This window comes from Apodemus sylvaticus, chromosome 2 (genome assembly GCF_947179515.1).
Source record: "Apodemus sylvaticus chromosome 2, mApoSyl1.1, whole genome shotgun sequence".
Lineage (NCBI taxonomy): Eukaryota > Metazoa > Chordata > Mammalia > Rodentia > Muridae > Apodemus > Apodemus sylvaticus.
The window spans coordinates 8,371,811-8,399,743 of NC_067473.1; the positions used below are offsets into that span (position 1 = coordinate 8,371,811).

At 43.4% G+C, this 27,933-nt stretch overlaps 1 protein-coding gene across 1 annotated transcript in view; it reads left to right on the top strand.

Moving 5' to 3' along the window:
- The window catches only part of Fbxl13 (F-box and leucine rich repeat protein 13), a 192,167-nt gene that overhangs the window by 113,633 nt on the left and 50,601 nt on the right, over positions 1-27,933 (top strand). The window contains exons 11-12 of the mRNA XM_052173092.1: positions 27-127; positions 10,080-10,209. Of these exons, the coding sequence (XP_052029052.1) occupies positions 27-127; positions 10,080-10,209 (231 nt within the window). The remainder of the gene's footprint in view (positions 1-26; positions 128-10,079; positions 10,210-27,933) is intronic.

Genomic DNA, 27,933 nt, shown 5'->3' on the forward strand with positions numbered 1-27,933 from the left:
CTGATTCTCCTCCTTCTGTTATGCAGGATGAATCCATGAGACACATTTCTGAGGGCTGTCCTGGAGTCCTGTATCTCAATCTATCCAACACAACCATCACCAACAGGACGATGCGACTCCTGCCCAGGTAATGCTTGTGACTGACTAAAATCTGCTCTCGTAGGTACTCCAGGCTGGCCTCGAACTCATGCTCCTCTGGAACAGCACCCTCTGACCTGTGCTGCTTGTGTTATTTATATCCCATTGAGAATATTGTGTTTCTCTAGGCTTTGGTTTGTTCTAGTTAACCTCGAAGATAATTCCCCATTATTAGCACCCAACCATGGCAGCATGACCAGGGGACAACTGCTTTCTGACCCCAGGCTGGTGTCTGCACTCTCCTTCCCTGGCAGGTACAGCTGGTCACTGGTCTCTCTTGGCCAGTGGTTTTGTCACTCTTGTAGGAGTATACCCCATAGAACTTCCTGCCTCTTTCTGCTCCTCTTCCTGGACATTTGAGCCTGACTTCCTTTCTCTAACAGAACTCCAACATACCCCCTCCCTGGCCTGGGAACACTGCTGTCCATACATGTTCCAGGTGTCTGTGTGTCCCACTGAGATGGCTCTACATCCAGGGAGCTTACACTGCTGAGTTTTGACTGTCTGTTGACTTTGATGTGCCCAGAGTGTGGTAGTTGCTGTTCCTTAGCCAACCCTTCTCTGGAGAAGGACACAGGACAGCACACAATCTGGCAGAACCTTCAACCTCACACAAATATATGTGATCCAGTAGTTACTGTGGGGAGACTCAGCAGGCACTGCATCTGATCCTGGGGAGATGCTCAAATTTGACTTTGGGAAAACATTTCTCAAGCCATTGTAAAAGAGAGAACTTTTTTGAGACTATGACTTCTTGAGATCCTTTGAAAACTAACAAGACATTTGGAAAAGCTTAAACAGAGAAAATTCTGGGTGGCAATTTCTTTATGTCTGACTCTAATAATCTTCCACAAATGGGCAAACTTCAGAAAAGTGGCATGTTGCTCTCTGTTTTAGTCAATTCTTCAAGACCTTTCTTTTAAAATTCCTCCAGATACTTTAATACATGGAAAATCTTCACCCAACCAGGCACTTAATAATCCTTTACTTTTAATTCCTGTACTTTTTAACCTTGGCATATAATCCATTTAGAATTTATTTTAGTGATAAAAGAAGCAATGAGCCAAAGTGGAGATCAATAAACTGTGGCCCATGTGGTCCAAAAGTTGCTTTTGTGTGGTCCAAGGTTTTACATCCTCCATCTGTAATAGTTGATCATCCTGTAGTTCTGTGTACTTCTTCCTTATATATTTAAAAATATTAGACAGGCAATAAGTACTTACAACACATTCATTCCTAGCATCTCTTTACCAGGATAATTTGTCCACATCTCTGGGGTTTTGATGGCTGTTGTATCCTGCCCATCTTGTCTTTCAGCAACCCATCCCTGGGAGCTTAGAAGGAGGTGGCAGGGAGTGTCACACCCCAGGAAATTGGTTAACGTGGCAAGATAAGACTTGAATTATTGTTTTGACAATTGTTTTGACTTAAACTTATGGAAAGGGCAATTTATAAAGCAGAACAAATTTGAAAGTCTGCCGTGTTTATAGCCAGCACACTGTAAATAGCACAAAAATTGAGGCAATATTTTTTTCTTTCAGTTTCTTAAAATGATCTGATTCAGCACTGCAAGCTCTTGTGTCATTGACAGCAGAGTGCATTCCGACCATGTGGCTCAGTTCGCCTAACTCTATAATGCAGTGTTTGAAAACAATGAGTATAATGTGACCCGGGGACTATATGCACACTTCAACTGTGTGGTGATCAGTGGTGGGCTACCTCTGTAAGAATCTTGCAAAAGGCAATCAAAGTGTTTTGTGAGAACCACTTGGCTACATGGAATCGACTAGAGCTAATGCTGTATTAGCACTTGTAAAACCCATGCTACATACTCTTTGCAAGACAGCAAGATATAAAAATTGACGGAAAATATATTTATAAACAGTTTTGGAGAACTAGTTAGATATTAATCACTATATTACTAATGATAAAATAATCATTTATGTGTAATCATCCTCTTAGGAACAGAGTAGTTTTACATATTTCAAAGTTCAAAATCTTTTAGTAAAAAATTGTTTTGGACAGAAAAAAAATTGAAGTTACTCATGGATGAGTTTTTAATTGTAACCATTACTGGCAATCTGTGTTTTCTAACTTTATTAACTAAATGGTCCTTTTTGGGTTGGAGTATGAGATGCAAGCATCGTTTTAAACGTTTCTCTCAAAAATGGCACAAGCAAAGCCAGATAATTATTCTTACATAAGAATTTGGGAAAAGTGTAACAGACTTGTTAAGTGCTATTTCCATTTTCCAAACAAGTAGTCCATATATTATTTCCTTTTTGAGAATTCTTTGTTTAAAGTGGTTGGTGACTTGATGATTAAACTTCTGTCTTTAATTGTAGAAGAAATATGGACTGAATTATTTCTGCTTTTTGGAATTGGGATTCCTTCAAAGACCAGCTTGGCGTTAGCTTCTGCACTCTCAGGAATGTTTGAAGTGAGGAGAGTTTCTTTAAGAGAGCAACCTCCTGTGTGTAAACGTGCATTTCTACACGGACTTAACATGTCATCACATGATGGTGACATGTTACTCACTGATTGTAATCAAGCTTACGGATCAGTTTAACTTACGCATAAAGTGTCACGCTTCCTCATAGATTTCAGCATTTTTCCCACATAAAATAATATTCATTTTCCTGGTTAGTGTTTCTTTGTGATTTGTGTTGTTGTTTTGAGACAGGCCTTCACTGGTTGGCCTAGGCTGCCCTCAACCTTGCAATCCTCCTGCCTCAGCCTGCTGAGTGCTGTGATTACAGGCACATACCACCATACTAACTTTGGATCTTTAAAACTCTACTACTAATACCGTTGTCTTTGTTTTCCTTTATTTATGATTTTTGTGGAATAACTTTATCAATCCCTGTGTCTTACACCTTAGTTGTGTTTTATGTGTAGTATGTAGCTAGCTTCTATTCTATTCTATTTTGTTTTGTTTTTCAAATTAGTGGGTAGCTCTGTGTGATAGTTTAAATAAAAATGACTCTTATAGGGCCCATAGGGAGTGGCACCATCAGGAGGTTTAGCCTTGTGGGAGGAAGTGTGTCTCAGTCTCTTCCCGCTGCCTGCCAATCCAGATGCAGAGCTCTCAGCTCCTTCTCCAGCACCATGTCTGCCTGCACAGTGACATGATTCCCACCACGATGACAATGAACTAACCTCCAGCCAGCCCCAATCAGATGTTTTCTTTAGAAGAGTTGCCATGGTTGTGGTGTCTCTCTCTAGCAATAGAACACGGACTAAGACACCCAGGCTGTCCTGCAGCTCATGCTGTGTTCAGGCTGGCCTTGAACTCAGGTCCACCTGCCTCTGTCTCTCAAGCATTGGGGTGAGAGCATGCGACACTGCCCATTTACTAGCTAATGGTTTTTTTTGTTTGTTTGTTTGTTGGATTTGGTTGTTTCGAGACAGGGTTTCTCTGTATAGCCCTGGCTGTCCTAGAACTCACTCTGTAGACCAGGCTGGCCTTGAACTCAGAAATCCGCCTGCCTCTGCCTCCCAGAGTGCTGAGATTACAGGCGTGCGCCACCACCGCCCGGCCTAGCTAATGTTTTTAAAATGTTTATTCTTTGTACCTCTTGAAAAAGAAGGATATTAGTCAATAATAAATAATAATATTGTCAATAAAGACAATAAAATAAAATTTAAGTTAAAATCTGAATTTACAAGATAATTTTGAAAGTAATTTATATCACGTTACAAATTGTCTTTTTCTCTTTTTCTCTCTTTCTTTCTTTCTTTCTTGCTTTCTTTCTTTCTCTCTCTCTCTCTCTCTCTCTTTCTCTTTCAAAGTGGGTCTAACTGTATAGTGTAGGGTGCTTAGAACTCACTATATATCTCTGGCTGGCTTGAAGCTCTGGTCATCCTCCTGTCTTGGCCATCCATATACAGGAATCACAAGTGTGAGCCACCATGGTTGAATCCATCCTCTGCTTTTTAAACTTAAAACATTCTTACTCGCCCCATATTAAGATGATCTTTTCCCCTTAGGTAACATAGCATATTAGTGTGGCTATGAATCAAATAATGTTTTAGGACTATTTATTTTATAAATGCATATTTAATTTAGTGAAAAAGAAAAGTTGAATTCCAAATAAGCATTTTAATTTGTAATTATTCCCATTCAGTGAACATTTAGAATAAATTCTTCTGGGTGCTGATGATTTTTGTTGCACAAAAAAAACCCAAAAACTAAAACAAAAACAAAAAACAAAAAACCACAGTCTTAGTTAGGTGTCTTAGTTAGGTTTTACTGCTGTGAGCAGACACCATAACCAAGGAAACTCTTATAAAGGACAATATTTAATTGGGCCTGGTTCACAGGTTTAGAGGTTCAGTCCATTATCACGGCAGCGTCCAGGCAGGCATGGGACAGGCAGAGCTGAGAGTTCTACACTGAAGGCTGCTAGCAGAACACTGGCTTCCAAGCAGCTAGGGTGAGGATCTTAAAGCCCCTGCCCACCGTGAGGCACCTATTCCAGCAGGGCCACATTGTCAGTGCTCCTCACTGCTCTGCATTGCCTTTAGCGCTTCCTTCCAAAGAAATCATTTACCACAAAGAAAACAATGATGCTTGCCCTTTTTGTCAACACTGATGCTGGTTTTTATTTGAGTATTTTTCTCTAACTTCATTGGGGACTTAGTTTTCTAAAGTTAACAATGAGAGCTGCCCACAGATCTTTCTCAGTTAAGGGGGAGGGGAGAGGGAGGGGAAAGAGCTGGGCCACATGTGCCACATGTGCCTCCGCAGTGCCGATGTGGCCCTTTGTCGCTTGTGTGCATGTGCTTGTGGAAGTTCGCACAACTTGAGGGGCTCAGGCCTCTCCTCCCACTAAGTGACGCAACAGGATAGAAGTCAGGTTATCAGGCTTTGCAGGGGAGACCGCCTTTACCTGCTGAGCCTTCTCACGTGGCGGGGACAGCTTGAACTCATTCCTCCGTTGCAGTCACTTCTGTTACAGAGCCTTGGCAGTGCTCTCGGTCCTTCTGTCCACAGCATCCTGCCTGTTCTGTCTCTGATCTCCCTTCCTCCATTACCTGGTTAAACAGACCTGCACAGGTTGCCCAGAAGATACCCTGGTTTCACTCTGCATGCTTGTCTTCCTTGCAGTGGGGCAGCCCTTCTTTTCCTCCCTAATTCTAAGCCTGGTTAAGCATGGCATCCCAGGCGACCAGTAATTTCTTCTTTTCCTGCACCCTAGGGGAGGCACACATGTATTCATCCTGTGGTGATCCATTATACTCCACAAAACCTTCAGACCATACTGTGGGAGTAAAACTCTTAGGATTTTTTTTTTTAACAAGGGGAATGAGCTTTCTTAAGATTGTCCAGGATGATCTTGAACTATGGGGTTCAAGTGCTTCTAATTCAGCCTCACAAAAAGGTGGAGCTACAGCTGGATACTTGATCCTTAGTGGATCCTTATGTGCTGCACTGAGTGGTATGTGATCAGTTTTTTTAAAATATTTATTTATTTCATTTATGTGAGTACCCTGCAGCTGTCTTCAGACACACCAGATGAGGGCATCAGATCTCATTAAGGATGGTTGTGAGCCACCATGTGGTTGCTAGGATTGAACTCAGGACCTCTGGAGGGACAGTCAGTGTTCTTAACTGCTGAGCCATCTCCAGCCAGGAGTGTGATTAGGTTTTACACAGAGTAATTGACCTTTCATTTGGCTTTAACTTTTCTTATTTATTGGGGTCATCTGTTCTGTAGCCTCAATCTCTGCCAAGAGGAGCTGCCACAGTATGGTGTCCCGCTCAGTGGACACCCACTCACTCTCATTAGGAGACCATGTCTTTCATTTAGATTTACTAGAGGGTTTTGCTTCTTGAAGCTTCCTTTTGAAACGAAGAGTCCCAAACTCAAAGAGTCTATCTGCAAATTCCCTTCTTCCTAGACTAGGCCTTTTCCTGGTGATTTTGATAGAAATTTCTATTTAAATACATGGAATTATACTCTTTCTAGCAACCCCCCTCTGGTGTTGAAGATGCAACCTAAGATGCTTCAGTTGTTCAGTGCAAAGTTAAAACAAAAAAGAGCCAAAAATAATTTCTGTGTTTTCTTCAGGATTACACTAAAGCTTTTAAGATTTTAAGATTTGGTGATGTCTTAAAGATTACACTAGTAGCAGAAAAATAAATTTAAAAAGAAACCCATACTCTTAATAAAAAAAAAGTCATCAAATAATCAGGGAAACATAAAACACATCATAAATATTCTTTCTCAAAGCAGAAGTGAAATTGTCAGGGTCCTGTGCTGCTGGGAAGGTGGAGAGGTGGGGGAGGTGGGGGAGGTGGGGAAGGTGGGGGAGGTGGGGGAGGTGGGGAAAGTGGGGAAGGTGGTCTCAGGGGAGGTGGGGAAGGTGGTCTTGCTTGGAAGGAGAAGCATTTTTTTGTCCAGTGTTTTGTTTGGTTGCTTGTTTGTTTAGGGTTTTTTGTTCATTTTATTATTGAAGGCAAGGTTTCTGTATATAATCCTGACTATCCTGCAACTCCCTCCATAGACCGGGCTGGCTTTGAACTCATAGAGACCTGCCTGCTACTACCTTCCAAGCATTGGAATTCAAGGTGTGCACCACTCAGCTTTCTTTCTCCAGTATTAAAAAATTACACTAAGTACTGAATAACCTGCCCTAAGTGTTTGACTGTTAACTGTCCCCTCTCGGCCTTCCACAGTTTTCTGTCTGTAACACTGGAGACCGCTAGAAAAGAGATTCCCAGGCTCTCCCTTAGCACTCAGGATGAGCCCCCCGAGTTCTCACTGTGAAGGGAAGCTGGCCAGAGACTTTCAGCTTGGGATCCAGGGAGCCATTCAGTCTAACCACCTCCTCTTTGGCAGCCAGGCCCCTGCCCCCAAAGGGAAAGAATTCAGGTGTCTATGATGTGTGTGTGCGCGCGCGCGCGCGCGCGCGCGTGTGTGTGTGTGTGTGTGTGTGTGCGCGCGCGCACGCGCGCGCGTGTGTGTATGTGTGCGCGTGTGTGTGCGTGTGTATGTGTGTGTGCGCGTATGTGTATGTGTGTGTGTGTGCGCGCGTGTGTATGTGTGTGTGTGTCTGTCTGTCTGTCTGTCTGTGTGTATGCATATGGATGTAAGCATGTGAGTGCAGGTGCCCTCCCTCAGTGGCCAGAGCACTCTGATCCCCAGGAGTCCGAGTTTGCAGGCTGTGTGCTGGTGTGCTGCATGACACGGGTGCTGGGAACTGAGCTGCAGTCCTCTGGAAGAACAGCAAGTGCTCTTGACCCAGCTCCTGTTTACGGGTTTTGATGGTGGGAAAAATCCTCTGTTTTCAGTCAAACTTCAAATGAAATCCAGGGGGACATAAGGCTCAGTATGCAAAGACATCTGCGTCACCTGAGTTCGATCCCGGGGACCCTCATAATGGGAAGAAAGAACCAGCATCTGAAAGTTGTCCTCTTGACCTCCACTTGAGTGCTAAGGCAATGACAGACAGACAGACACAAACACACACATACACACACACAAATATTTTTAAAATGTCATGCTAAAAGGATCTATAGACCTTATAAAGTAGCAAAAAGTATCTGTATTATAGAAATAAAAAATAGTTAAGTAAGTCCCTTACTTAATTCTCATTTTTGAGATCTACTAGCAGATCATATAGATTAAAGCAGGTAGAATGATAGGTCTGGGCAAAGTATAGACCTCATGTGATGACCTCCAAACTTTGCCAGACAAGGATCTACTTCGTTAAATGAAAACAGACAGTGCACACTCCATAAAAGGCCTGGGATAATAGCTCAGTTGATAAAGTGCTTATTTTGCAAGCCTGAGACCTGAGTTTGAGCTGCCAGAAACTATGTAAGAAAGAAAAAAGCCAGTTGTGGTCCTTGACTTTGTAATCCTAGGGCGGCAGAGAGAGGCAAATTCCCTGGGCTTGCTGCCCAGTTGGCTAGCATGCTTGACAATAAGAGACACTGTCTCAGAAAACAAGGTGGACATCGTCTTAGGACTAGCAGTTGAGGCTGTCCTCTGGCATGTGTGGATTGCAGGGATGTGTACGAGTGAGAATACACAGGGACATGTATGTACACATACAAATAAACACACACTGACACACACACAGACACGCATGCTTGCACACACACTTAAAAGAGCAGTGTATTGTTATTTTGGTGGTAGTGGTAGCAGTAATAATAACAAAGCATAAACTCTCAAAGTCTGCTGTGCCTGTGCTGTTTTCAATGATCGAAAATCACCCTCCTGATAATACTATTAGATCAGAATACTCATTTAATTTTTCACATTTCTCAAAGGCAAGAACAGATGGGACCAAATCCATGACAAGAAAACTGAAGGTCAGAAAAGCCTTAAGCTGCAGAGTTTGCTAAGAGCTCCAAAGGGGAACTCCTAAACAAAAGACTATTGTCTTCACTAGCAGCCAGAAGCTCAGTTTGCTCTGGGATAGGGAAGTTGTAGCAAGCCTCAGGGCTCTGATTCTAAGTCAGTTTGGTCAGAGTCCAAGTTCTAGTGTATTTTTCATGGTGTGTCCTGTCTGCCACACACTCCCTATCTCTTTGTTAGAGCAGTGTTATTAGAATGGACACCCCAAGCTGGCTCAAGAGAAAGAGAAAGCACTTCTCAGCCCACTGGGCCGGCCCCCCCCCCCCTCCGTGCGCGCTGAGGAGAGGGGCGTGTCTTTGGATATTAGAGCGGTCTCTCTTTCCAGGTCCAGCCCCACTGCCACTGTGGTCCAAAAGCTTCTTTGGCTCTTCTGTGGAATCTTATGCACACAGCCATTCCCAGAGGGGAACGTGTGTTCTCAATCAGTAATTCACCATGGGATAGAGCCATTAAATCATATAGACTTGAATTTTTGAGTTTAGGGCTAAATCTAACCTATCCACAATGTTTGCATATCTTATTTCCCATGTATGCAAAGATAAACTTGCAAAGCTTTGCAAGTTTAAAGAGAGGCAGAGAGGCATCTTCTCCCTACTTCTAGAGTACTCAGTGGCCGCTAAGCTGTTGCAGACTCCAAACTAAGAGCATATTGATAGTTATTGCACGAGCAGGCAGCAAGAATCCCTTATAATTTTTGAAGAATGCCATGCTGAGGAGGGAGGGCTTAGAAGCTTCTCCTCAGAGTGCCCTGAAAATGCCAGCCCTTACGTGGTGGTGAAACAGACTCATCCTAACTCCCCCCACCCACTCCCTGTTTCTGGAAGCTCTCATTTTGGTCATTGTGGTAATGGGATCTTTCCTGTTCCAAATCCAGTGAGTTTGACAGCCTCCTGTGTAATTTTTATGTGTCTCAAGTGTTGCCCACTTAACTACTCCATATTCTTAACCCATGTTTAAGTCCTGAATGCCTATCAATCCAAACCATCATTTTTAGTTATCATAAGGAAACCATTACTTACAAAACCATGCACATTGGAATCTCTGGCTTTTAAATCATTTTCTTATCAGACCCATTCGTAAGGTTTTGTCTTCTTTCTACCCCAGTTCCTCACCATGATGGAACAGTTCCTTTCCATAAAATGTTTATTAAATGTTTATCTTTCTCAACAGTTCACATAGTAGTTTGGCAAAGGTCAGAACCAAAAATTAGCGAGTAAACTCTAACTTGGGTTTCAGCAACACACTCTCAAATAATATGCATGCAAGGCTCCTCCTACCCCCCAGCCAAGAAAAGTCTTAGCCCATCAAGTTTTGTAAAACCCTCGACAGATTTCCCTTCTTTCCCTTTGAAATGCAGGCATGCACTACCTTCTCCATCACTGAGCCCCCCTCCCCCCCCCCCCCCACCTCACGCAATGGAAGAGAGATAGCAATTGTTAAAACTGCTGAACATCTATCTGCAAGGGCGCGCAGGGTGAATACAACTTTCGGTCTCTTTGTCCTAGAGGCTCAAGAAAGACCTGAGAAAAGTCTTTAACTTTCCTTCCTCCCGTCTTTGCCCCATCGCTCCAGGCACTTCCACAACCTGCAGAACCTCAGTCTGGCTTACTGCCGCAAGTTCACCGACAAAGGCTTACAGTACCTGAACCTGGGGAACGGATGCCACAAGCTCCTCTATCTGGACCTTTCCGGCTGCACCCAGGTTTGCCTCCCCGTCTCAGTCTTCTCCGTCCTGCAGCAGGCGAGGGCGTCCTCCCGAGAGCCAGCTGCATCCAGCCCTCATGTTGCACTAAAGCTGTGCATGGAGTGCAGAACACTCTGCTGAGGTTTTAAATTACATGGCCACAGCTGCTTCAGTTTTCTCCAGGATCGCTACTATAGGCGCCTGGCTTCTGTCCACGAGCGCGTCACATCAACAACCAGGCAGAGCTCATTGGATGATGAAACGGACCACTTCTGAGAACAGTTTGAGGGCAGAGTCCAAATCTCCAAAACTTTATAGAGCCACTAAGATACAAACAAATGGGGTGGGGTACGCAGGATTCCTGACAAGGCTGTTAGGGCCCCTGTGGACTTTTTTCTGGGTAAAATGCTACAAGCAATAAATGTGAGAAACAAAAGTCCCACAGCAAGGACCATAAATATTTAAAACTGCATTGCATGCATATGCTAAATACCACAAAGATGTGAGGTCTGGGTGGGAAAATGTTTGAAGATGAGGGGACAGGGATTGGGGGAGTTGGGCGGCAGCCACAGAAAGGGTATGCCTTCAGAGGCACTCACTACCTCTTCCGCATTTCTTCTGCTATCCATAGTTTCCATAGGTTTAAGCTATTCTTCCTGTAACAGATTTCTCCCCAGGTCTCTGTGTATGTCTAGATATTGATGTCCTTTGTAGTGTACTGTTCTTTATAATACCACAGAGGTGACAACTGGCTTAAATGAATGTCTAACCACACCAGCTAGCTGTAGTTGCCAATGATTGAGTTTTGCTTTTTGTTGTTTTGTGTGTGTGTGTGTGTATGTGTGTATGTGTGTTAGATTAGACATCACTCTTCATACAGTAGATTTCTTGTGAGAGTTTTGTGCCCATTTACCAAAGTTCCAGGTGGTGAAATAAACTGGCCAGTCTTTCATAGAAGCCTGTGGTGTAGGTCACACGATAAGCACCCAGAGGCGGAGACCCTGGGGCATAGAATTCTTACCCAGATACACTACTCCCTGGACTTGATTTCCTAGTGTTCTAGGTATGAGAGGTGAGAAGTAAGGACTTGGCTAAGGTTGAACGTGTGTAGAATGGATACTTTCTCGAATCTGGCCTGCAGATGTGCATTAGCACCCACCAGGACTTAAGTTGGAAGTACCCCCCCTTTTTTAATGTGGGTGAATTTCTGATGGCTTCTTGACCTTGGCCATCCGATGTCTCTAAAGGACTTATTAAGAAATTCTAGGACTGTAGGAATTGTACATTCTTTCTTTGTTCCAGCTGTTTTAAAAAGCTTTGTTATGGTTTTACAGCCTAGGAATGTCTTCCTCCCAGACCTGGGAGCCGTCCCTTTGACATAATCACATCAAAGAGGATAGAGTCTCATCTCTGGGTTCTGTGGGAGTGTGGAACACTACCTCAGTTGAGACCCTAGGAAACACAGACCTCCCTAGCACAGAGAAAAGTATTTCTAAATACAGAGATAACATTATGTGCTCTAAACATTCCTTCAGCCCGACTTCCTAACAATATGTGTTCTAGCTCTTTTCTCAGAGCTCACCCTAATCTTAAAACCCCCACAGTGGGCCTTGTGTCCTTGTTCTTAGTTGCTGTGTGGGTGCATATTGTAATCACAACACAGAATAACACACATAAGCTTGTGTATACACACACACACAAATATATTCATGCCCCACACATGTATATACACAAACACACTCATTCCCATATATACTCATACATGCATACAAGCACACACCAACACAAACACATTCATGCTCATACACACTCACACACATACACTAACATAGTCATGCACACACAAACATACTCATTCCTGTATATACTCAAACACACACACACACACAAATACACACATACCCTATAGGCAGTTATTTTCAGATACAGTAGAGTTCAAGTAAGTAAGATTTTGTGTTCTACTGCCAAACATACCTGATCTGTCATTGAAATTGAGCCAATTTTTGAAATTGTAGGTTTTCACACGCACATAAAAAGAATCTAGATTTAAAAATAAGTAAGCACAATCAAAGGCTAGAGCTATTCGAATTGTAGGGGTGCACCCCACTATGGTAGGCGTGAACTGGAGCGGAGCCAGCCTTCTCCTTTTCAGATGGGGCATGTTCTCATTCTCATTTGCAACCCTGGCCTCTGTTTGATAATGTCCTTATGTGTGTGCATTTATACAGACAGTGATCTCATCTAGTTCATTGCCTGTGTGGCCTCAGGTGCTATTTAAATTTGGTCTGAATGTGTAAAGACTCTTGGGTTGGAAAGAAAGCTCAATCCGAAAGCCTTGAAAGGGTGCTGACCCGTGTTTAATCCCCAGAACCAAGAAAAAACAAAAAAGCAAAAAAACTACCCAGGGTGCTAGACTGCTTCACTTCTAATCCACTACCACTGGGAGTCAGGGAGAGAGGATCCCTGGGGCTTACTGGGCAGCCAGCCTAGCTAGCCTAGTCACAAGTAACCAACCTACAAGGTGAGAGTCAGGCCAATAAGTCTCAAAAAAACCAAAGCAGACAGCTGTTGAAGAATAATACTCAAGATTGACCTCTGGCCTCCACATTTACACACATGTGCACACACACACCATATCACACACACACATACATCACATACACATGAACATGTCTACATGTGCACACATGAACACAAATGTACACATTCATATATGCACACATGTACACACATGTATACAAATGCACACACATGCACATGTGCATGCACACATGTGCACAGCATTCACACAAATGTACATATTCATACACATTCATACACATGTACATACATACATGTTCACATTATGAACACATATGTAAGCACTAATACCCATACATACAAGAATGAAACTCTCTAATTTTCCTTATTTTGTAAACTTCAAATCACAAGTGTTTGTTTCTTTTATTTGTCCTTTCTCTATTTCTATTTGGTTGAGAATCCAAAAAAGACTTAATTCTTGGTGTCAGGCACTAGGAATTGGGCAGCTGAATCCGGGTCCTACGCCACCTGGGAGTGAGAAGGGCCACTCACTGAGTGCAGATTTTAGGGGAGCAGCAATATAGCGTTGGAAAGGATGCTGTGAGCTTCGTGTCTGTGCTCCTAAGCAGCTGCTCTAACCCTCAGGGGAGGCCTGCATATCTACCACCTCAGCTCAATTTCAAAAAGGGACTCTGGGAGCCTACCGTCTTAATGTTTTCCCTGTTAGGAAGAGGTTCTGTCTTTGACTTAGGGTTTCTATTGCTGTGATAAAACACCATCATCAAAAGTAACTTTGGAAAAGAAGGGTTTATCTTAGCTTATAGATCCACAGCACAGTCAACCACTGAGGGAAGCCAGGGCAGGAACCTAGAGGCAGGAGCTGATGCAGTGGCCGTGGAGGGATGCTGCTTACTGCCTTGCTCCTCATAGCTTACTCAGTCTGCTTTCTTATAGAACCCAGATTGCTGGTCCAGGGATGGCACCACCCATGATGGGCTGAGCCCTCCCCTCCCCCCATTAATCACTGAATTAAGAAAATGCCCCACAAGCTGACCTTCTGCCCGATCTTATAGAGGCATTTTCTTAACAGTGATTCTCTTTTCTCAGATTACTCTAGCTTGCACCAAGTTAATACTAACAGAAAAACCTACTAGGACTGTTGTGGAAGCTGGAATATGTTTCCTATATTTGGAACTTTGCTCTAGGAAGTTATATGTAAATATATACCAAAAGGAAAGCTCCCCATAAAACAAAAAGATCAAAAGATCTTGAACAGGGTCTTATACCTGAGTGGTTTTCACTGGTGTTTGCTAAGTGTCTGCTGAATAAGTGTGGTCACTGCAGCCAAAAAGGGTATTTAAAAAGGACTGTTGTTGCAGGAAATATTAAAAAGGATGGCAAGTTCCCACGCGACACCAGGCACCGGCGGGCCACATGGCTCCAACAGGGTGTTCTCATCTTGGTAGACGCTCTGGCCCAGGGCTCCCGAGTTCCCTTGGCAGGTCAATGCCACACCAGGCCCATGCACAGACTGCTCACCTCATGGTTAGCTCTCACAATTCCCAGTAACCCAGTAAGTCAAAACTCCTGAAGCTTATGATTAACCAGTCAGGTTTATATAACAATAAATTCACAATTCATGAGATACCCACACAATAATTTCAGGGCCAATTGATAATGATACAAGCTGTCCACCTGGATTAGACAAGTTACCCCAATTACCCTTTCCCTATATGATATTATATCTGTCTGTGGCTATTTAAAGCCCCATGGAAGCTGAATTGTCCTGTTCTTCCTCCACATTGCTTTCTCTCCTCTGCCTGGCTCCTCTGTCTCTGTCCCTGTCACTCTATACTCTGCCTCTCTCTTCTCTGTCCAATCACAGGCCTCCTGCTGCACTAATATTTAAATTAATTGAACAAGAAAAATCCTGCCACAGACTGTAGCCATACATGTTAGGAAAAAAATAAATTTATGGTGGAGAACTTCAGTGGAGAGTAAATTTCATTCCATATGTTTAGAAATATTCTTCATTCACTGGGGATTGGGGACAGCTCTCGTAAGGAATACCAGGATTTGTCCATGCACCTGCCTGCTGTCTCCCTTGGTGTGGCAGAGAGGAGGAGTCTGCTTAGCTTCTTCACTAAAAAGCCAACCTTCATAGCCAGTACCCATCATGGGGAGACCGTTGCTCCTTTGACTAGCCTGAGCACATTTCTAGCCTTGCCTTGCCATTTAAATGATCGTTTTAAAGTTAAAAACATTTTGACATCTAATCATTTTTAAAATTTGTGTGTGTGTGTGTGTCAGAGGATAACTTGGAGAAATCAGTTCTCTCTTTCTCCTATGTGGGTCCCAGAAGTTGAACCCAGGTTTGCCAGGCTAGTGTGCTAAGTAGCTTTACCTGCTTACTCAGGAGAGTGTTTTCTTATCAGATGTATGCAAATTTGAAAGTACGTAAAGAAAACTTTTTAGACTACTTGAAGTTTTACCACTCAGATAACAGAATCTACCAGCATCTCCTGGCGTAGCTTTCTGGTATTCTCTTTCTGCACACGTATGTTCCTTTAAACTGCAATGTATGGTACAGTGTGCTCACTGTTTGTTCAATGTCACTAAATATTCAGTGGTAATGTTAGTAGCTACCTAGTGTTATGTAACATCTTTATTTGTTCACTAACCACTCATCATTAGCCTGTGGTGAAAGTCCTTATGGCCATACCTGTGCATGTGTCATAAACTTCTAGAAATATAACAGTGAAGGAATGTAGGTATTTTTAAGACCATCCACATTTGTGATTCTTTGAATAGGTATAGCCCCCATAGACTCATGTGTTTGAATGCTTGGTCTTAGGAAGTGGCACCATTAGAAGGTGTGGCATTGTTGGAGTGGGTGTGGCCTTACTGAAGGAAATGGTTCACTGTGGAGGTGGGCTTTGAGGTCTCCTATGCTCAAGTTATGCCCAGTGTGGAGCATAATCCCCTTCTGCTGCCGCAGATCAAGAGGTAGAACTCTCAGCTCCTTCTCCAGCACCATGTGCGCCTGCACACTACCAGGCTTCCCACCATGATGATAATGGACTGAACCCTGAACTGTAAGCCAGCCCCAATTAAATGTTTTCCTTTGTAAGAGTTGCCTTGGTCATGGTGTCTCTTCACAGCAATGAAACTCTAAGACGATATTCCACAAAGGTCATCAGCTTACACTTGACTATCAACATGTACTTATTATTGTCATAAATATACCCCAAGTTTTGTCAGTTTGGCATTAAACAAGGCACTTTGTATTTTTAATTTGCATTTTCTTTATCACTTGTAAGGTTAAATATATCTACCCCCATAACACAGCTCTTACCTCAAAGGGACAAAATGATCATTTATTCTGAAGCCAAGTGATTTTGGCCCAGAAGCACAGATTTGGGTTACCTTCAAACTAGTGTTCCAATGTGAAAGCCGTATACTGATGTCTATACAGTAACAGCAGGGTCACCTCTAGTCATTTCTCAGGGGCACTGGTAGGAAGCATAAGAATTCTCAGCCTTAGGCTTCAGACGCTATCTGATGGCCTGCTGATTGGTGGAGAATAGGATTTTGTTAAGTTGATACAATGATAAAGTTTTTATTTGTTTATCAGGATGTTAGGTCTGACACAGAGGTGGGCAAGGGATGGCTCTTTATGGGGCTAAGGCAGCCCAAGAGAGATTGTAATTGGGCTCTGGACCTGCATCATTCCAATGTTTCCATGTCACTGAAGTTCCAGTCAGTCAGCCTCTGCAGACACAGCTTCCTTCCACGAATCTTCAGTCACAGATGCTATACAGTGCCACCACAGGCCAATGCTATACAGTGCTACCACAGGTGGTAAATGTCCCCTCCAGGCTCATGTGTTTGAATGCCTAGTTTCTGGCTGTTAGCCACTGTTTTGGAAGGTTGTGGACTCTTTGGGAGACAGGACCTTGCTGGAGGAAGTGGGTCTCTGAGGGTGAGGTCGGGTGGGCGTTGAGGTGTCTTAGGTCCAGTCTGCTTATGTCCCACAGTCACTTCCACGGAAATGTGAGTAAGCAGCTGTCACATACTCTGGTGCCACTGAGTGGCCTGTCACCCACCTTCCCCTCCAGGGTGGACTAGATGTCCTCAAAATATAAACTCAAAGGAACCTTCTTCCCTCTGCTAAGTTGTTTCTTGTTAGGTGTTTGGTCACAGATAGAAGAGGAACTGCCGAAGCGACAGACCACAAAGCGCCCCTTAGTACTGGAGAAGCTGAACTGAATCCGCTTCTGCTTTGCTGGTGCTGAGACTTGGACTGGATAAACAGACGAGCTTCTCTAATGGCTGTGCCTGTGCACATGCATGTGTTTGTGTGCATGCCTGTGAATGCACATGTGCATGTGCCTGTGAACATATGTGTGCATGTATGCATGTATGCCTGTGTGTGTGCCTGTGCATGCATGTGTGTGTGTGTGTGTGCCTATGAGTGTGTATACTAAGTTTTCCCAAAACATAACATGCTTGCAGAAAAGTGTAGCCATTACCATGAACAGCCATGTACATGCTTTTAAGCATATTGCAACACATTTTTGTTGAGTGGATGAATAGGAGTGAAGGACTGCTTACCAGGTATACATATGCTTAGCTTTAGTTGATATTGCTAATGTTCTGGATGGATTGGGCCAATCCCAGTGACCTTTCTCCCCTAGAAGAGCCAGAGATGTGGTTTCTGCAGCAAAGGGTTCTCCTAGTTACACTCTGTGCTTACCTATGTCATTTTATTCATGGAAACCCTGTTGTTAAAGCGTCTTCTGAGAGGCTGGGAGAGGAGTGGGCTTCTCTGTTAAGTAGGATTTGACAGTAAATCTTTCCACATCTGCTTCTCCCCATGATAAGAAGGTTTCATGTCACCTCGGGGACTCTTATCAAACTGTCAGAAATCAACACGGGACTTGTATTTCATTAAAAGGAACCAGGAAGACGAATTTTAAATTGCTGTTTCCTCTGTAACTTTGTGCAGTGAAGGAAAAAAAAATACCCAAGGGAAGAAACATAACCAAAGATTTCTATTTTTAATTCGTATTAAATTTACTTTCCCTTATTTTGCTTGCTTTGGACCTCAGATATCAGGAGCTGGTTTAATCCCATTCCTCAGTCCCTGGCGGCCTTCCTCCGCCATCTGTGCGTGGCGTGGCGCTCTTGTTTGACCTCTGCCCTTTGTTTCCGCTGCCAGCCTCCCTCCAAGCAAGCTCCTGACGTTATCTGATTCTTACATGGCCACGTATCCATGTATTCTTAGGACATGGCTCCATGAGCACTCATCTTTTTGTTGTTGTTGTTTTGTTTTTATTCGATATATTTTTATTTACATTTCAAATGATTTCCCCTTTTCTGGCTCCCCACTCCCCGAAGTCCCATAAGCCCTCTTCCCTCCCCCTATGTTTTATGGTTTTAAAAAATCATTTTATGCATTCTTGGATTCGGTTGGCCAGGATTTAGTTCAGTATTTTTGCATCGATGTTCATGAGGGAGATTGGTCTGAAAGCAACGAGGTGCTGTTGAGCTCGCTCCTGGCAACAGTCCCAACTAAGGCGCTTTCTCTTCTCTGACGCCACAGTCCCTGGGCTCTCAGGGTCCAGCTCTGGCTCCCCATTCCTTTTCAGGTCTTGCCTGTGGTCTTGCTGACCTCATCTACAACTTCATGTTGTACAAGTATATGCACACAGATATTTTACATATACATATTCCTCACACACATACTATTTATAGTTTTGTATCTATAAAGCTATATGTATATTTTGTATATGAAATAATGTCTCAGAGCCATTTTTCTGCCAAATTTTGTACTTATAATCCACTTACTTATTTTGGTTTTTGAGTCAGTGGCTTATTCTGTAGCTAAAGCTGTCCTTGAATCCATGGTAACCCTCCCGTCTTACCCTCTCAAATGTCAAGATTATAGGCAAGTGCTAAGGTAAGAGCTGAGGCTTGGATTCTTCTATCCTAAGGAAAATATTCCTGCTCTAAACGTAACACCTCACTGTGCTTTAGCCTCCCTTATCTGAGTCAGTGGCGTCTGTCTCCAACTATTTAGGCTAGACTGTTGGTGTCATTTGTTACAGATTGAATTAGATGACCAGCAAATGCAAAGATCAAAGCCCCAACCACAAGGATCCCAGAAAATGCTTTATCTGAGAGAAGTATTATTGCAAACACAATCAGAATGAAGTCATTAGGGGTGCGCCCTGATCTAGTATGACCAGTGTCCTAAAAAGAAATGAAATGTTACAGACGAGAAATGTTACAGACGCACAGACAGGAATACCGCCTGGAAGATAAAGATAAAGAGATAAAGAGATAAAGATAAAGAAAAAGAAAAAAAGATAAAGATAAAGAACGCCACCAGTAGGCTAAGAGAAAGAACTGGAGTGAATCCTTCTTGCATGGCCTCAGAGGAGTTGAACCTGCTGATACTTTGGTTCAAACTTCAGCCACTAGAACTATGAACGAATGTATTCTGTTATTTAACCTAAGTTGTTAGTGCTATTTTGTTACCACAGACCTGCCAAACTAAGATAATACCCTTACCCTTCTCCCTGTGACTGCCATGAAGTCCAGTTGACTAACTGTAGAACCTATCCAGCCTCTGACTGGCTCCACCATGTTTGCAAGGGCCTGTCATGTCTCGTCCCTATGTCTCAGTGTGGCTTCCTCCAAGCTGGTCTCCCGATTTTCATCCCTGCCTCCTACATGGCTGATCTCAACAGTGTCTTTTAAAAACCCAAGCCCGTGTCCTTCCTGTTCTTGAACAGCTGGCAAGGCTTCTTACCAACTTAGTGAAGCAAAGCCTTGGACGGATCTGAAGGCCCTGTGAAATCGCTTTGTCCTCCAGTTGCCTCTCTGACATCACCTCTCCGACTCTCCACTTTGCCAATTCTGTCCCAACCACAATGCGCTGGCCACATGAGCTCTGGGCCTCTGGGTTTTGCACTGACTGTTCTTCCTGCCTAGAAGGCTGTTTTTGCAGATATCTGTAAGGTTAATTTCCTCCAAGTCTTTCTCAAATATCTCATAAATGACTAATAAGTGACTAAGATAGAGAGAGGTCCCCTTTAGTTCTGGGTTCATTTTGGAGCCCTTGCAGATTAGTCCTCAGTTCTGTCAAAATTTCAAAATGGAAAATATGTGTAGATTAGGCGTTCTAAAGGACAAATCTGACCTATGCATGGAAAAGTGCCAGTCCTTTAACCTTTATCTGAACAGTGTTTCTGCAAGGGTTCCCCTGTCAACTGTGTTCCAAGGTGGCCAGTTGCCCTACAGACTAAATACCTCCATACAACCCTGTCTCCAGCCACAGTGAGCCTGAACTCTACATGCTGTCCAGTCAGAACCTTCTCTAGAAGCCGGGCTGACCTTCCTTTGTCCCATCCCCTCATGGTCTAAGGCCTTTCCATGTGTACTTCTGTCGGTGTGTCCTCACTGTGCTTTGGCTTGTATTCAGAAGCCTCATGCACCTCTATTCATTCAATGCTAGGCTGCTCTCCTGCTCCCCTCACTGCTGGGAGCTCCCTGGGGTAGGGGTTTTGCCATATTTGGTTGCACCCCCATATTCTTCATACAGGATAGGAATCATGACCCTGAGTAAGTTTTTAATCAGTATCTGATGAATCCATGATGAAAACTACAGCTTCCAGCTGTGGCCGGCTGCGGCCAGCCAGGTACTTCAGGTGGAGGCTCAGGGGGCCTGGACATTCAGTCTGCTGCTAAAAGAAGTCTTTCTTCTTGGTGAGGGCTAAGTCTGACCTGTCTACAAATCCACAGTCAGAGAGGATCTTAGAGATGGTGAAATACTAAAAATGAAAGCATCTTTAAAATCATATTTCAGTTACATCACACAGATCAACAAATATAGAGACAATATCCCAGAAGTTTCCCAAAGAGGCTCAGTAATGGTTTATCCAGAGTTCTAACACTGTTAAATCTTTGTGGGGTGCATGAAAGCTAAAAACATAGTCACTTCAGTTCTCAGAAACTCCAGCGTTTCAGACAGATAGAAATTATGGAAGGCTTTCTTTACTCCTGAGGCTTGAGGTAGAGGTGAGAGGATGCCTTGTGGGCATGTCCAGGGATAGACACACCAACCAGATGTAGTGGGTGTTGCCTCAGCAAAGCAAGGCCTTGAACGAATTTCCTTTGGCTAGTCTCTGTCTCTCCCCTCCCCGCCCCTCCCCTCCTTTCCTCTCCTCTCCTCTCTTCTCCGCTCCCCTGACCTTCCTCACCCTCCCTTTCCCCCATCCCTACCTCCTTTCTGTGCACCAGACAGCAGTGAGGTGCCTTCCTTTTATTCCAGTTTGGGCCAGGGCTCCCCTCCATCTCATCATCTCTTTTAGCATAAGCCTTGACTCCAACATAATATTTCCTGGTGCTATGTTTGTTTTCAAATTATATATTTTGCAGTACTTGTTGTTGTACTTGCTCTTATGCATTGTAGACCTTTATAGGAATGGTTATTTATAATGATACTACAGAGTTAATATTAAGCTTAAAATCTCTTACACCAAAGAAATTAACCCATTTCTTTTCTATTTAGCCTCAGACAAATTCTTAGGACAAGGGCAGAGAGTAGTCACATTTTTTTGGCAAAATACCAAGCCTGGTTGCTGGTATTGTTTCCTCTTTAACATTATGGGCTAGGTCTAGTCCATAAGGGACTAGTATGGAATAGTCCACACTGTCCTCAGTACAGTACTGCCTTCTAGGAACCTCCCCAGTGGATCATCAAATTCTTCTTAAAGCATCCAGTTTTTGTAGTAGTTACTTTTGTACTGCTGTGATAAAACACCATGACCAAGGCAATTTATAAAAGAAAATGTTTAATTGAGTTTATGGTTTCAGAGAGTTAGAATCCATGATGGCCAAACAAAGGGACCACTATACGAACAGGTAAGAACTTATATTTTGATCCATAAGCAGGAGGTAAGGAGAGGAAACACTGGGAACTGTTCAAATGTTTTGAAACCTCAAAGCCCTTCCCCTACGACACATTGTGGGACAAGACCACACCTCTCATTCTTTCTCAAATAGTTTCTGCAATTGAGGACCAAGTCTTCAAACATATGCGCCAACAGGACCATTCTCATTCAAATCATCACAGATGGGGAACACTATGTTGTTCATATTTGCAGAATTCTGTGGTGTAAATATTCTCACAGTAGCCTGGTTTCAGTTGTCAGTGCCAGTATTGGGAAGGGAGCTGGAAAGAGAGATGCCACAGCTCACCATTATATGATACTGTCCTCGTGAAAGACACAAATATTCTTATAATAATAGACAATGGCAATATCTAGCAAAAAACCGCAAGGAGTGATGAGTTTGAGTATATTTAATATACTTTACAATTGTAAATTTAATATGTTTTAAATACTTGTGTTTCATAGCTTGTGGGAGTACTGAAAATGTAAGACTTACCAACCATTTTTCAACTGTGCACGGTAGCATGCACCTTTAGTTCCAGTACTCAGGAGGCAGACGGAGTGGGATTTCTGTGAGTTAGAGGCCACCCTTGTCTATAATGCCAGTCCAGAACAGCCAGGGCTCTGCTACACAGAGAAGCCCTGTCTCAAAAAAATAAGACAAAATAAAACAAAAAAACAAACAAACAACAACAACAAAAATAAAAACATCGCCACCAACAAAACAAACAAACAAAATACTAATTTTAAAAAACAATCAATTTTACCTTGTTTTCCTACGTGGTATGAGCCAGCTCTGCACAGCACTGAAACTGATGCTAAGATCACACAGGAGATGTGTAGATGAGACCCTTGGTCCATGTGATACTGGAGATCAGGCACTAGCCTATCATGAATAAAACTCAAAGTGATGTTTGGGTTAAAATTATTTTAAAGGTTGCATTTGGGATTTGAAAAGGAATACCCATGAGGGCTGAAGTGTCCTGTGGTAGGGAGAACTGGCTTCAAGAAGGAAAGACAGGAAAACCACAGTGCCATTGCTTGTCATGCTCAGCTCTTAGGTCCTTCCAGATCTACAGCCCCACTGTACTGAAAAAAAAAAAAAAAACAGGATTGTAAAAACCTTTTCACTTATCCTCTCAATCAGACGTGTAACATTTGAATGGTGGTCATAGAGTTCCTTGTTTCATAGAACTGTCTTGGCCATAGTGAAAAAGAAAGGAAAGAGAAGAAATATAGACTTTTGGGGCTGGAGAGATGGCTCAGCGGTTAAGAGGACTGACTGCTCTTCCAGAGGTCCTGAGTTCAAATCCCAGCAACCTCATAGTGGCTCACAACCATCTGTAATGAGACCCGATGCTGTCTTCTGGTGTGTCTGAAGACAGCTACAGTGTACTTACATATAATAAACAAATACATGAAAAAAAAAGAAATATAAACTTTTAACATCTACTGTTTAAGGTTCTTTCAGGCAAATATGTAAAGGATGGTAAATTAGATTAGTAAAAATGAAACATCTGGCAGCAATTCTTCGATCAGATGATAAATAACAAGTCTCAGGGGACTCAGATCTTGTTTCCCATTTCTGGAAAAAAAAAGAAGTTTGAAGCAATTTCACACAATTGGACACCAAACTTAACTGTTGTTTCTCATCCATTCCTTACCATGGGAAGTGACTCCCACACAGAGTTCCACAAGCTATTCCGAAACTGTTTTGGTCTTTGGGCAAGAAGAAAACAGGAGGCTTAAGCTCTCACTACAAGCTACCATGTAGCTTGATACGTGTTGATAAGCCAAGAATCTCTGAGCATCACCGTGCTGTAAGAAGGAAATACCGTGCTTTGACCCTGTCAGTCATTAAGGGGAGGGTTCTCCACATAACACAGTGGGAGCTATAGTTAGCTTGATCAACGGAGGAGAACAACAAGAACCTGTGTGCTCAACAACAGTGACACAAGATCAGGATGGGCCAGCCGCTCTCTGGCTGATGGCAGCTCTGAGTCACTGTAGAGCAAATGCAGAATTGGCATGTATGCCCGCCCTCCTGGCATCTGCAGGCTTCCCTCCACTGTGTTCTACTTCTTCACTTACATCGGAAAAGTAAAGCTATTTTTAAGATATAGCTTGTCATCCAACTGTTTTGATAAATATGGCAGTCTTTTAACTAGCCAGGTTGACACTCCTTGTCATAATCTAGATTGGATCCACAATTTATTCAGCCCCCAATTGCTCTATTAAAACCCTTTTGCTGGGCCATACTCTGTATCAGGCCTGTGTTGCATTGCATGGGACATGTTTGTCGCTAAGACCCGGTCTGTGTTCCTCAGAGGGGATTACAAATGTGTTTGGGCAAGTACCCCAGAGGGTAGAGTGGGAGTTGTGGCTTCAGTTCAATGCAGTGAAGGAAAATGTTCCACCATGTCTAGGGGGAAAATCTCTGCCTTCCTCTCTAATAATTTATTCTAGCTAAGCAATGTTCCTTCAAGGTCACCAAGAGGCTGTGCAGGATGTATGGGTCTGACCGAAGTCATTACATTACTTAGGAGTCATTGGCCACAGTGCTGCTAGACTGAGAGGAACAGCTGCAAATGTGGACCACAGCCACTCAGACTGGATACGCCTGTCACAGAGGGTCTGTCCTTGCACACTTACCATTGTGTTGTTACTCAGCAGACTGATGCAGAGATACAGTTATAGAAATGGAGTGGACCGTGGCCCTCGGTCCCAGGTCGTCATCGGTATGGTCAGTGCTGCCTTTACCCAACCATACCCCGCCTTCTCCATCTTGGAGTGGGAAAAAGATGGGATTGTTTCCATGGTACACTGCACCCCAGCCTTCGTTTGCATGGGTCACAGGCTACTCTTTCTCCATGCACAACACTGTCTTGTTGTGTATATGGTCTGCTCCATTAGCAGCTGGGAAGAATCTCCTCCCTGTCAACAGCCATGACTGACTGTTAGGACACAAGCTCTGAGCACAAGGGTGAGGCCATCTCCCCCAATTTCCTAAGCAGCAAAGGAGGGCCACCACACCTCCTAAGGAGGCAGAGATCAGATCTCCAGTGGCTAAACGCAAAACACAGTCGCCAATCTTGAGGACACCTCAGATTTGAACGTGATAAAATAGTGTCCATTTTCTCCTTATTTTAAGGAAAAATATTCCAGTTTCAGATTTATACCCCATTATTTCAGCAAAGAGAAAGCAACTAATAATGGCTTGGCCTAAAAGATTCTGGCACAAATATTTGAGCCATAAAACATTAGCCAAACATCTCTTTGGATATCATAATATAAACTTGGTGAAGAACTAAGGGCCTGGTGCCAGCACAAAGCTGAGACCTTCTCTCCAGACCCAGAGGTTCCTCCCCACTCTCCAGAGACTAATCCTTGGGTCAGAAGCTCCAAGCTTTTGGCTGTAGTGGAAGGAGTCCCCCAGCTGGGCTGCTGGATAAATCACCTTTCCTTCCTTTTCAGGAAATCTTGCTGTGAATGTGTTTTCAAGACAAGAGGAAGGAAGGTTGTTTATTTGCTCTATAGAAGCCATTTCTTGAGATAACAGTGCCGGGATCTGAGATAGAGGGAGTGAAGTCAGAAGGCAGTTGTCGCCTATGGGGTTAACGGAAGGAAGAGGTGGGCTCTGGACCAGGCGTTGACCGTCTGAGGGACTTTCATTCACTTATTCCTCTGGTTCACCCAGCCAGGACCAGACACTGCTCAGAGCCAGAGACAGCTGAGGGACTGACTGGGTAAGAAATCCATCTCTCAACACCACCACCCACCACCATGCCTTTTCTGTATTTGCCTGTGAGGACTGCGCTGTGGAGAATCTCAAGGCCAATCCCCCTCTAGTTCTTGTGTCCAAACCCTGACCGGGCGCTATGTGTGCCACGCACTTCTATAGCTGCTGTTGTGTGAGGGAGGGGTGGGGCCAGGGAGCCCAGCCTCGCTGACCCCAATCATCTTCCTCACATGTTCATTCATCTCCCTGGACTTTTTTTTTCTTCTGGAAGAAGTCATGAAAAATTCCCTCAGGAATCCACGGCAACAATGCAGAATGTCTCCTCATTTCTTATGGCTCTCCCTCCCTTTTTATCTACTAAGCTGATTCTTGCTGATGAAAGGTTAGAAAACACAGCCTAACTCTAATGACCCCAAGAAGTCAGAAGTTTAAAATGCTCTTGCTCCAAAGAAGCTCTAACTCCAGCCTTCTATGGAGCCCCAAACACTTCCTATTTCAGAGCCCACTCTTTGTGTTCTTGTTAGAAACTAGATAAAAGGTCACATTCCAGAGCCCGACCGTTGTTCAGAGCTAGGCAAAAAGGCCTTGAATAGGTGATACTGGCCTGTAAGGTAACTGGAAATGAGCTAATTATTTGCTTATCTTGCTTCTGTAAACTGCTTACACCATTACCCACATCCAGGAGTTCACGCAGCTATAGACCTCCAAGAAAATAGGAAACTAATTGGACCACAGAGTGCGAGCTCCGATAATTTAAACTGATTGGCCTAAAAACTATGGAGTGGTACAAATAGATTGGCTCGCACTACGTGGGCTCTCGATGCTAAGGAATAATTGGTTTGTGATTCGCAGGCTTTGTTGTAAACTTATAAAAGCGGTCGCAATTTGGCACTCGTGGTCCACAGTCCTCTAGCCCTGCGAGGTGTACGGCTGTGGAACCCAGAATTCTGGAATAAAGAAATCCTCATGCTATTGCATCGAGACTGTTTCTCGAGAGTGATTTGGATGTTGCCTTCCGAGGCGTGGGGCACTGGGGCACCCTCGGTTTTGGGGGGTCTTACACTACCAGAGCCAAGACTAGCACTCCCACCTCCTAAAGCTTCTTACTGCGTTTGAGGCATTGGAAGACAGAACCCCTCCCTAGCATTTACACTGCTTCACTTTACACATGGGCTGCCTTTCTGGACATGGGTGAGCCTTGGACCTTAAAGAGCCTCAAGAGGAAGACAGGACTTTGCCCTAGCAAATGGAATTCTGCCTGAAGACCACAACATGGGGGCCTTTCTTGATTTTTTATTCAAAATCACAATATCTACTCTTCCTGGAATTTCACCTTTCTGTCTTTGGTTTATAGATTTCAGACTAGCCAGCCCTTAGTATCCAGAGATCTGATTTCTTTTACTTAGAACAAACAAACAAACAAACAAACAAACAAACAACAACAACAATAAAAACCAACAAAAAAAACCTGGATCACTTTATATACACAGCGCCCGGCTTTCATAGAACTATGTAGAACAGGCTGGCCTTGAACTCCCAGAGAGTTCAAGCTCCCAGAGCTTCTGCCTCCTGAGTGCTGGGACTAAAGGCATGTGCCACCACACCAGGCATGATTTCTTAAAGTCAATCTTTCTCTTCGGCAATTTAGATAGGCATCTAGCTTCTCTGAAGAACCCTAATACATTTTCACACTACACACCTCTCTAACAACAATGCACTTGAGAGTGACCTGCAGATTTTGGAATTTGTTCAGCTTCAGTTCTAAGTAGATCTATACTTCTGACAAGCTCCACACAGGCAGCACACAGAAACTGCTTCCCTGATGTCTTAGTTAGGGTTTCCAAACCTGTAAAGAGACATCATGACCATGGCAACTCTTATAAAAGCAAACATTTCATTGGGGCTGGCTTACAGTTTCAGAGGTTCATTGTCATTGTGGTGAGAAGCATAGCATTCTGCAGGCAGATAAGTTGCTGGAGGAGCTGAGAGTGCTACACCTTGATCCGCAGGCAGCAGAAGGGGATTATGTTCTACACTGGGTGGAGCTTGAGCATATATAACCTCAAAGCCCGCCTCCACAATGACACACTTCCTCCAACAAGGCCACACCTTCTAATAGTACCACTCCCTGTGGCCAAGCACTCAAACACATGAGTCTATGGAGGCCAAACCTATTCAAGCCACCACACCCATGGACAATATTCTCAAAAGGAAAGTTTTATGCAACCAGCCTTTTGAACTATTCCATCATCTTAGTTATTTTTCCAATGTATTCTTTATATTAATATTCTGTGAGTTACCATTTTAGTTAATCCATTGTAATTACTAACATCTTAGTTTCATATCAGTTCTTCACTGTTATATAATCAGTAATAAATTCAGCCACGTGCTTTGGTCAGCAGGGGACTGCATAAAAGATGGTAATCTTACAATATTATATTGTCCATCAAAGTTGTAGCTATTTTAGTTTGTATAAAAACACTCTGATATTCACATGATGGCAAGATAACCCAACAACACATT